Consider the following 11,549-nt stretch of genomic DNA (forward strand, 5'->3'; position numbering starts at 1 on the left):
TTATATAATAATTTAATAAAATTAGTTAAATTATTTAATATTTTTTAATTATTAACTTTACATAAAAAAAAATTCGTGACTGTAATATAATGAACAATTATTTTTATTAACAATTCTTTGTTGAAAAGAAAGATACTTATTTTTCATGGTATGAAAAGGGGATCAGTTATTGTTGCAACCCAAAAATAATTGAAAACAAAAAGAAAGAAAGAAAGAAAGATTCAAATAAAAAGAAAAAAGAAAATAAAGAGTTTATGGCAGTTTTGGAGACTATAAGAAGAACAAAACCACTCTCCGTGTTCCTTCCTTTTGGCTTTTCCCTTTCTCTTCATTCTTCCACTCTTCAACTCATTCTTCAACCACTGCTGATTCCAAGTCTCTCTCTTTCTCTCTCACATGCTTCAAATTAGATTCAAAGATCGTAACTTTGGCATTCAGAGAGAGTAACTGTGTGTGTGTGTGTGTGAGAGAGAGAGAGAGCGAGAGAGAGAGAGAGAGAGAGAGAGAGACGATGGAAGAAGCGCTGAAGGTCTAGTTCAACGCACCAAACGCAGAAAGCGGGTTCCTTTGTTGTCTTATGGCATGCCTCTCGAAGAAGAAGAAGAAGCACTGCCTGCAACTGCAACCACTCTTTTCAATTTCCAATTTTGACCCTCTTTTGGACCACCCCATCATCATCATCATCAACTCACTCTCACTACACCTTCTTCATGGCCAATCACATCTCTTCTTCTTGCTTTCTTCATGGCCCCTTTCACCTACTCTTCCTGCTCTCCTTCGCTCAAATGGGTACTTTCTTTATCTTCTTTATGTTTCTGATTTCAACTTTTATTGATTACTCTTATGCTCTTTTCCTTCTTTCTAATTTTTATGTGTACTTATGCTTCTGTATCAACGTGGGTATGTGCTTGGGTACTTGATGATTTTGTTTCGCTTAGTTTTGGATCGTTTCTTGTCATTTTCATCTTAAAATTTGAGTCTTTTATGGAGACCAAGCTTTCTTTCTGTCTTTCTTTTCTTTCTTTGGCGTTTCACTTTGTCTCTTCTCCAGTGAGAGGTTTTAATTTTCACTTATATATGGATATGATTAAAAAAATAACAAAAAATTATGATGATGATGATGATGATGATGATGACATTAATTGGTCTTTCCTTACTGATTTCACCTGGGACCACTGTTCCTTTGATGTAGGATGATTATTCCTATTGTATCAATTTGTAGCTCCAATCTTAAGCAATCTAGGTTGGATTTTTCCTTATGGAGTTTTCAAAGTTCTAACTGGATAGCTTTAGACTTAGACTTGTCATATGCATATAATTAGCACCAATTTCATTCATTCAAATCACTGTGAATAGCCACATGATGTTGGCTTATACAAATTGTTTCTAGTGATATATTTATTACAGTCACATCATGTTAATGGGAGCTATTTCCTCTCCTTGTTTGATTTTCAGTACCCTTAACAGTGCAAACATTCACCGGAACATACGGTATAAATTATGGGAGGATTGCAGATAACATCCCCTCACCTGATCAAGTTGTTACTCTTCTCAGAGCAGCAAAAATAAGGAATGTTAGAATCTATGATGCTGATCACAGTGTTCTCAAGGCATTCAGTGGAACTGGGTTTAATCTTGTTATTGGACTTCCCAATGGGCAGCTGCAAGACATGAGTTCGAACGCAGATCATGCTCTGAACTGGGTCAAAGACAATGTGCAGTCGTTTCTTCCGGGCACGCCTATTCGTGGAATTGCCGTGGGGAATGAAGTTTTGGGTGGGGAAGACTACAGTTTGTGGGGGGAACTTTTGGGTGCTGCAAAAAATATTTATAACGCTACGAAGAAACTTAATCTGCATGAGCAAATTGAGATCTCTACGGCAAACTCGTTTGCTGTATTTTCGAATTCATACCCTCCCTCCTCTTGTAAGTTTAAGGACAGTGTTACTCAGTATATGAAGCCACTATTGGAGTTCTTCTCACAAATTGGCTCTCCTTTCTGTTTGAATGCTTACCCTTCCCTAGCCTACGCAAGTGATCCGGAACATATAGATTTGAATTATGCTCTTTTTCAACCGACAAAAGGAATTTATGATCCGAAGTTTCGTCTGCACTATGATAACATGCTTGATGCTCAGATTGATGCAGCTTATTCTGCTTTGGAGAATGCTGGATTTAACAAAATGGAAGTCATAGTTACTGAGACTGGGTGGGCCTCGAATGGAGATCAAAATGAAGCCGGAGCAAACATAACTAATGCGAGGACATACAATTATAACCTGCGTAAAAGGCTTGCGAAGAGGAAAGGAACTCCACATAGGCCTAAAAATATTGTGAAGGCATACATCTTTGCGGTTTTCAATGAGGATTCGAAGCCTGGAGCAAGTTCTGAGAGGAACTATGGACTGTTCAAGGCAGATGGTAGTATATCATATGATATTGGGTTTCACGGACTTAATGCAGCGCGATCATCTCGCTTATCTCTGAAGGTACCATAAATTTCAATTAATGCTTGTTTGTTTATTTTATTTTATTTTTTTTAAAGTTCAATTAAATGTTTTTGCACATCCAGAAAAGGAGGGACAAACAAGTTTGCATTTTTTTTTTCTACTTGTCATTCATCTGTTGTAGTCTGATTTGTTTTTATTCCTAGGAAAACAAAAAGATCATGTTCCAAGGTTTTTGGAATATATGCATATACAAGCTATTTTCCTTTGAGTTGATGATCTTATCCCTCTTGGAAATTTGTGTTCATGTGTGAAACTATCTAGAGGATCAACCATCAAGTTGGTCATATAATTCTTGCTGGTTGGTTGTGCAAACGCGGATGTAAACCAAAACCTTTTTCTTCAATGTTTCCAACCGACTCGGAAGCTCCCCTGTTCTTTTCGATAACTTCCAGCAGCTATTTATGAATGCTGGATTTGTAGATAGATTTCCTTCACTATATTTCTTGGCTGTATTTCACCTTTAGCCTCATAAATAGTTCATTGGAATTTTGTATATCATGATTGTGGTAATTAAGTCTAAATTAATGAGACAGCATGAGAAGCAATTCAACCCTTAGTAAGGCCAAACCCTTTAAGAAATTAGAAATCTTTATCATGAGTCATGAATCATGATTGCGTTTGTGAATTACAGAATATAAATTTGTAGTGTTTTGAGAAACAGATGTCTCTTTATTCTTCTGCAATCATTTTCAGTGAAAGTTTACAAGCATTAACATTGAAAACTTTATGTGATTGCAAGTGGTATTAACTGGTTCCTATTTGATTTTACTGATTTGCAGAGTATAAGTGCTGATAACTTGGCCACCATGATAGTATCTCTGTGTGCTTTGATGCTGCTGATTTTCTGATGAAGGGTTTTGACATGCCACTGTATACAATTTCATTGTCATATTCTCATAAAAAGCAATATCAAAAAATGCTGATGTCCTTTTTTTTCAACTCAATATTCAGCAAATGCCTAATCATTTATATATACATTCACATAAAGCATTTTCCCATATTTACTTGGATGTGGTCTAGTATAAAATTTATCATTTGTTTTAGCGGTTTTGTCAACAAAGAATATAAACTGGAATGATGTTATTGAAAATATAAGATTCTAAAGTTTGCAATTATATTAAATAGCTATAAATTTATCTTTTTTTCTCTATGAAATCTGTTTAATTTTGTATTCTATGAGAGTATACGTTAAAGTCTTACCAAGATTCAACATGTTTAGAAGCTGTGTTTGAAATCTGAAAAAAATAAAAGACACAAAATTTGTCTTATATAATAACAATAAATGGTATGTAATTTAAAAGGTACACATCCATGTAACCAAGTTGGCCCAACACAAAAAAAATCCAATACCATTAAATGAAACGTGAAATACACATGTCCAATACACACGAAATCGTTCTTACCCAATGCTTCTCCTTCACGCTTCTTCTTTTTTTTCTTTTCATGCTCGTTTATGCAAGGAGCGTCTTCTTCTTCTTCGCGTCCCTCCTTCTCCTCTTTTTTCGCGTTCCTTCTTCTTCACGTGTTTTCTCCTTATCCTTATTCTTTTGTTGTTGTTGCTGCTGTATTTTTTTGTCTTTTCCTGCTTCTCTCTCTGGTGAAGAAGCAGTAGAAGGTGAAGAAGAAGAGCTTTGAATAGTACAGAATGAACCGAACACAGTACTCATGGTGAACCGAACATAGTACTTATGGTGAACCGAACACAATACAATTGTATAGTATTGAGTGAACGAAATATAATCCATTATATAAAATCAAATTCAAGCAGTTTTTTGCAGAATGAACCGAACACAGTACTCATGGTGAACCGAACACAGTACTCATGGTGAAAAAAATTGTATAGTACTGAATGAACGAAACATAATCCATTATATAAAATCAAATTCAAATAACTCTGCCTACAATTTACATATTATCAATTCAATTCAATTCAATTCAATTCAGTACACCTCCGTCCATTTAATTCAATTCAAATTAGCAATTGCATTCCATTCAATTCGATTCAAAATTGAATAATCCAAACTTTGTCAGTTTGATTCGTTTCAGAAGAGTAATCCAAATCGCTCTCCTGTTTACCAAAAAATTATGAACCCCTAAACACTGAACCCTAAACACTAAAACCAGAACCCTGAACACTGAACCCTGAACCCATAAACCCTAAATCCCTAAAACCATAAACCCTGAACTCTGAACCCTGAACGCTAAACCCTAAACCCTAAACCCTAAACCTTGAACCCTACCGTAAATCCTAAACCCCTAAAACCCTAAACCCTAAACCCTAGACCCCTAAACCCTAAACTCTCAACCATGAACACGGTGAACCGAAATTAATACACGGAGAGAACCAAAAGTTTGAAACACACTGAACCCCTGTACACTGAACCCTGAACCCATAAACCCTAAACCCTATCGTCATTCTTTTGTTGTTGCTGCTGCTGTATTTTTTTGTCTTTTCCTCCTTCTCTCTTTGGTGAAAAAGTAGTATAAGGTGAGGAAGAAGAGTTTTGAATAGTGCAGAATGAACCGAATACAGTAGTCATGGTGAACCGAACACAGTACTCATGGTGAACCGAACACAGTACTCATGGTGATCCGAACACAATACAATTGTATAGTACTGAGTGAACGAAACATAATCCATTATATAAAATCAAATTCAAACAGCTTTCTGCAGAATGAACCGAACATAGTACTCATGGTGAACCGAACACAGTACTCATGGTGAAACAATTGTATAGTATTGAGTGAACGAAACATAATCCATTATATAAAATCAAATTCAAATAACTCTGCCTACAATTTACATATTATCAATTCAATTCAAATTAGCAATTGCATTCCATTCAATTCGATTCAAAATTGAATAATCCAAACTTTGTCAGTTTGATTCGTTTCAGAAGAGTAATCCAAATCGCTCTCCTGATTTGAAGTTGAGTCATTTATTGTTTCGATTCAGAAGTGCAGATCGAATAAGAAAACGAAGAAGAATAGGAAGAAGATAAATTCAACCAAATCGAAATAAGAAAACGAGAAGATGAACACGACCAGAGGAGAATGACGAAGGCAATGCAGATCAATAAGGAAGAACGCGAGAGGAGGTTTATGTTGTAGTAGAGGATTTATGTTGAGCAAAACTTTAGGTTGCAGCACGTTATATGTAGCGCGTGTATGACAAACGAGTGAGGAATGGGGACGCACATGTAGAGGAAATTACTTGATTAACAACCATATAAAAAATACATGGATGTAGAACTTTTCCGGTAATTTAATATGGTATGTCACGGAAATATTACTGCAATAATATCGAGTCGGTTATATGGGTTAAATGACGTTAGTAAATCCTATCGAATATCTATATTACAAAAATAGTTTTTCTAAAATTTTTTCTTTCAATTGATATTCTCAGGTGTAACTTTTTACCATTTGACATTTTTTTTACATGTTTTTTTGTTCCACTTAAAAAATATACAATAAAAGATTATATTTTACAATAATTAAAAAAATTAAAAAAAAATCTATTCTCTAATATATCAATACACATGAAAAGTTATATAAGGTGAAATTTGTGTCATAAGAACAAATGAATACTTTTACCCTGAATTATTTATTTTGCGAGTATAATATTTACTTGGTTTAATTACTCTGTTGGTTTCTATAATTTTGTAAAATTTTTAATTAGATCCTTATATTTTTTTTCCTTTTAATTGAGTCGTTGCATCAATTTTTTTTTAATTGGGTTTTTATACTTTTTTTTTAATTTGGGTTTCTGTACCAATTTTTTTTTAATTGATTTCCTATTCAATTAAACCAATTACTGTGAAGAGTGACCTAATTGAAAAAAAAAATTGGTGTAAGGACCAAATTAAAAGAAAAAAAAAGTATAAGAACCTAATTGAAAATTTCGTAAAACTATAGAGACCAACAGAATAATTAAACATATTTGCTTCTATTTTATTGATACTTTTGAAATTTAAATTCAAAAGTAATAGTAGACTTATAATATTGCTGTGAAAGGCAATTAATTGATCATAGTAAGAACATTGGTTTACTCATACCTAAGAATTTCTCGAGCAATAATAACGAAGGTGCATGTGATATCATGAGTAATGTTAGAGAGATAATAATCTAAAGTTATTTTAATTAACTTAGCATCTATAATTTTATATATATATAACATTTAAAATTATATACTTATTACATTTAATTATGTTTTTATTTCAGATATAATTAATGAATATAAAATAAGATAACTTTGGACTGATATGGACGAATTTTTATTGTCTTCCAATATTTCTCGATATCATTGTCTCTATGAATTAAGACAAGAATGTAATGGCTTAACCTTAGCCTTTTCTCATCTCAACTCTGCTTCCATAACCATATGTTGCAACTTGAACAAAGATAAGGTCATTCAAACTCTTCCCAACACACATTTCTTACACTTTCATGGCTACTAACATTGGAATTCTACTGCTACTAATTGTGGCATCATCACTAGCACAAGCTGCACAGCATGTAGTTCCATGGATGATTCCTACTACTCAAGGCTCCTCCTTCTACTCCAATTTGTTTGCTAAAACTACATTCAATCTAAACGACATTCTTGGTAAGTACTCAATCTCTCTGCCATGCAGAATTATTGAAAACATTTTGTTATGTCATATACTCTAAGAAGTAAGAACTACTTGCTTTCATTTCTTTATTTCAGTCTTCAACTACACAACTGGGACACATAATGTTGTCACACTTTCAAAGGATGATTTCAAAGATTGCAGTGTCAAGAACAAGATGGAAACATTTGAGGTTGGACCTACAATGATCAAGCTCAATCGAACCGGAGAATACTATTTCGCCTGCGCCTTCCCGGCTCATTGCTCCCTTGGCCAGAAGCTTAGTGTCAATGTCATGGCCTCTTCTTCTTCTTCCCCGGAGGCTGCACCAGCCGTGGCTCCTTCGTCCCCGGCGTCACGCCTCTCTGTTGCTGCTACTTTCTCTGTTCTTCTCATGCTCATTGCCATAAACATCTTGTTCTAGAATTTGTACCAGCTTGATCCATTTTAGCATGAAAACACTTCCAAGTTATGTGTATTACAATTTTACTAGGGTGTCTCATTTCTCATGTTCATGTTTATTTTGTAAGCTTTTATTTCCAGCTGCATTGAAAATGGAATGAATTAATGAATAAAAAGATACTACTATGGATTTTTTGTAGCCAAATAATTCAAGGACAAAGACAGAGTTGATATTTGATATATCAGCTAAATTATGCTCATATTTAATAATACTTTACATTTTTATTTTACTATTTTTCATCCATTGACTTTATGAATGATCCAACAACACTTGTGTATAAAAAATTCAAACCAAGTAGGCAACTGGCAATGGTTGCTTCAATTCTATATCTCTTCTTTATATATTCAATAAAACATTTAGAGAATACAATTCCAGCCCTTTTCTCTTCAGAAGATGGGTCAATTGAGGAAGAATGTTGCAATTATTGTTGCAATGATCATGATTGTTGTGACAAAAGCTGAAGAACACATAGTTGGAGGAGATAGCATAGGGTGGACTAGTTATCCACCTGGTGGTGCTTCTTTCTATTCAAATTGGGCTTCAAACCATACTTTCATAGTGAATGACACCTTAGGTAAAAGAAAAGGAAAAAAAATTCATATTTAGTTTTACATTTTTGATACATTCAGAACATTTATTCTTGAGGTAACTTGATTTTGCAGTGTTTAAATTTGAATCTGGGAGCCATTCAGTGGCAGAACTTACAAAGAATAACTACGAAAAATGCGACGAAAATGAGAAGATAGAATCCTATGTGATAGGACCAGCCAGAGTGACCCTTAACCGTGCTGGAAGGTTCTATTTTTCATGCACATTCTCAGGACATTGCAGCAGTGGCCAAAAGCTAAGTGTTGAAGTAGTCACTGGTAATTTTTCTTCTGCACCAAGAAAAGCTCCTTCTAGTTCTACTCCTCCTCCTCCTCCAAGTGGCTCATCCACTTCTGTAGCTTCTACTACCTTGTCTATTTTCCTTACAACCATTACCTTCAAAACTTTGTTCCAATTTTAGAACAGTTCTTATTGTTGTGACTTGTGAGAGAGCAATTTGTGGCATGTTGAGTTATAACTTCATATGGAGTCAGAGTCTCAAAGAATAGTTTGTTTGGAACAAAATGGTCATGGATGAGTAGAGTTATCAAATATATATACTACATTTGAGTTATTTTGTGTGACTTTAAAGTTACGGGTTCAAAATGTAAAAACAGCTCATCAGGTTAGGCTATATACATTATATTCTTTGGGTGCGACCCCTTCTCGAACCCTACGTTAACAAGGTTATTTAACTCATTTTTAATATGTGTTTCAATCGCGTATTCTATATCAGTTATTAATTTATTGGTTGACTTTTTTTTTTTTTTTTTACATGTTATATCGAGCAAAGTTGCAATTATGAATAGGCATAGAATTTATACAACTATGGATTTCAGTATTTTTAACTTTGAGCATTTTACAAACTAAACACCATAGCTTGTGTTTAAGAAACTTTAATACCATGCCAACAAGAATGGATTTCTTCAATAAATGATTCCAAATTTTCTCTTTTAATTTGTTTCACCACTTGATGCATCTGAGGTTTCATTATTAAGAGAATTAAACTAACGTGTGCTCTTGTAGAAATTAAAGCAAGAGAATTCAGAATAAGAGAGATATCAATTTATAGTGTTAAATTAAGATATAATAATATGTCATCATGTAGAGTCTATAGCTTCTTAATTAGAAGTGAAGCTGCCATTTTTGACAAACTTGGTCGCTTAAGATCAGGTCATAACATGTGAAAACACAACAGGTTTAGTATTTTTTTTATTCAATTGAATATTGCTGCATCATCACCATTACTTTGAAGTTTGAACTAAACAAATTAAAATCCTCCATAATTTATATGTTTTTGAAATGAAAACACATTACCTCTTGGCAAGTCAATTGTATCATCCGTGTCAAGTCAACTTAACTTTCCTTTGCCATGAAAATAGCAATTATAATACAATATTATTATTATGACCAATTCTAGAAGTGTCATGCCCCAATCTTCAATTCGTATAGAAAGAAAAGTAAAAGAATATGGAACAATAAACAAATGATCATTATAGTGCTAATCAAACTTCATGGGAAGTTCTGATCTGGGAAAGTCACCAATAAATAAAAGTTTTTAGACTTCTTCAAGCAGGGACTTAGTGACTCAAAAATAATAAATAAAATATAATTTTAAAGTTTGAGTGGTTTATTCTATGATGAAATCCAATTCATGTAATTGACCCAAAATTGCACATTTGTATCAAAACGTGCTTGTCACAAAAATTTTACTTTAATTTAGCCATTTCTTTTTATCTTAAAAAGTAAACGTATCCGAAATATATATATTTAAATTTACATAAAAGAAAATGGGTAAATAAACAAAAATATACATAAAAAAATAAAAAATTGGTCATTTATACTTAAAAAGATTAGAAAAAAGTTTTGATAGATTCTAAAAATTATGTTCACAGGTCAAAATTGTTCTTCTTTAAAAATAATTTGAGGAATTACTAATTGTATAGGTACAATTTTATGTCACCTTAATATAAGGTTAGATAAAAAAAGAATAATTTTGATTTGTGAAAATAATCTCTTAAATTACATGGAGCAATTTTATAATTATTTGAGTATACTCTCTCATCCTTTAATTTCTATGCTGTTTTGAACGGTAATAGTAATTACAAATACTAGACATAGAATGAAATTATAGCATAATCGTCAGCATAGCGTTGTGTTAAGTTTGAAGGTTCATGAATCATGGAAAGTTGGAATTTTCCTGGCAGCTTCTCCATTTGGTGGGTCCCAATTCCCAAAGGCGTTCAGATTGAGTCTCATGTTAACAGCGTTAGAAGCATAAAAGTCAATAATGGTTTGGTGAACTGAACTAGCCTTAGTCTCTCGTCTTTACGCGCCTAAGTCACAAATCTCGGCACCCTTCAACTAAGCTTTAACAATAACGATAACAACAATTCTGTTGACCAAACCACTTTACTAATTTCTAACACACCGCCCAATATTAATATTAATAACATCAATAAAATTAAGATAGTTATCAAAACTCTTCTTCTGTTTTCTCTATAAATACAAACACAAAACAGAACCAAAGAAAAGAAGAGTGCTAGAAAGTAGAAAGCAATTAGAAGAGCAGGGGCGATCTGAAAACTAAGAACACATATATCAGGCATGGCAAGGAACTTGGTGTTGGTGGTTGCAATAGTAGCCACGCTTCTCCATGGCTCAGCAGCTACAAGTCACGTGGTCGGAGACTCCACTGGATGGACCATCCCCTCCGGTGGCGCCTCCTTCTACACCAATTGGGCTTCTAAACAAACCTTCAAGCAAGGAGACACCCTTGGTACAAAACAAAACTATTTATATACCATTTATTATTCTTTCAATGGTGCATGCTTGTTGACATGAATTCATTTTTGTTGATTGCAGTGTTCAATTTCGCCAACGGTCAACACGACGTTGCAAAGGTGACAAAATCAGCATACGATGCATGCAACGGTTCAAATGCCATTACCACCGTAACAACCAGCCCAGCCACCATCACGCTCAACCAGACTGGCCAGCATTACTTCATATGCGCCTTTACTGGTCACTGTGCCGCCGGTCAGAAGCTCGCAGTTACCGTCGCCAAGGCTTCTTCTCCTTCCCCTGCTCCTCAGCCTAGCTCTTCACCCAAGGCGGCTAGCCCTACCCCTGCCCCTGCCCCAAAATCAAGCTCCCCTGCCCCCACTCCGGCTTCCGCTCCCGCTTCCGCTCCGGTGACTTACACCGTTGGAGGCAGCTCAGGATGGATCATTCCTACTAGCGGCGGCGCTTCTTTCTACACTTCTTGGGCTTCCGGCAAGACTTTCAAAGTTGGAGACATTCTAGGTATGTTTTTTTTTTTTTTGGAAAATTCAGTTGAATTTGATAATCCAGAATTATTCCATGAGAATTAAGTGG

At 34.4% G+C, this 11,549-nt stretch overlaps 4 protein-coding genes across 6 annotated transcripts in view; all 4 read left to right on the forward strand.

The window, feature by feature from the left end:
* Positions 258 to 3,553, forward strand: LOC107640170 (glucan endo-1,3-beta-glucosidase 14). Of its 3 annotated transcripts, none has more exons than XM_021105706.1 (3): positions 258 to 789; positions 1,456 to 2,489; positions 2,632 to 3,064. In XM_021105706.1, exons 1-3 carry the CDS (start codon positions 711 to 713, stop codon positions 2,716 to 2,718), a joined length of 1,200 nt encoding a protein of 399 aa, XP_020961365.1. In that variant the 5' UTR covers positions 258 to 710; the 3' UTR covers positions 2,719 to 3,064. The 3 variants fall into 3 exon arrangements, with proteins under 3 accessions (XP_020961365.1, XP_020961362.1, XP_016199210.1); XM_021105703.1 differs by having other exon boundaries at positions 2,654 to 3,064; XM_016343724.2 differs by lacking the exon at positions 2,632 to 3,064 and adding an exon at positions 3,290 to 3,553 and having other exon boundaries at positions 267 to 789.
* LOC107640189 (mavicyanin) lies at positions 6,797 to 7,730 on the forward strand. Its single transcript, XM_016343739.1, has 2 exons — positions 6,797 to 7,116; positions 7,219 to 7,730. Exons 1-2 carry the CDS (start codon positions 6,957 to 6,959, stop codon positions 7,542 to 7,544), a joined length of 486 nt encoding a protein of 161 aa, XP_016199225.1. The 5' UTR covers positions 6,797 to 6,956; the 3' UTR covers positions 7,545 to 7,730.
* On the forward strand, positions 7,845 to 8,866 carry LOC107640179 (mavicyanin). The gene is made up of 2 exons (XM_016343732.2): positions 7,845 to 8,157; positions 8,246 to 8,866. Exons 1-2 carry the CDS (start codon positions 7,977 to 7,979, stop codon positions 8,590 to 8,592), a joined length of 528 nt encoding a protein of 175 aa, XP_016199218.1. The 5' UTR covers positions 7,845 to 7,976; the 3' UTR covers positions 8,593 to 8,866.
* The window catches only part of LOC107640197 (blue copper protein), a 2,034-nt gene continuing 950 nt past the window's right edge, over positions 10,466 to 11,549 (forward strand). The window contains exons 1-2 of the mRNA XM_016343751.2: positions 10,466 to 10,950; positions 11,037 to 11,477. Coding sequence (XP_016199237.1) covers positions 10,779 to 10,950; positions 11,037 to 11,477 — 613 coding nt within the window. The 5' untranslated portion in view covers positions 10,466 to 10,778. The remainder of the gene's footprint in view (positions 10,951 to 11,036; positions 11,478 to 11,549) is intronic.

The sequence above is a fragment of the Arachis ipaensis genome, chromosome B01 (assembly GCF_000816755.2).
Source record: "Arachis ipaensis cultivar K30076 chromosome B01, Araip1.1, whole genome shotgun sequence".
NCBI classification, from domain to species: Eukaryota; Viridiplantae; Streptophyta; class Magnoliopsida; order Fabales; family Fabaceae; genus Arachis; species Arachis ipaensis.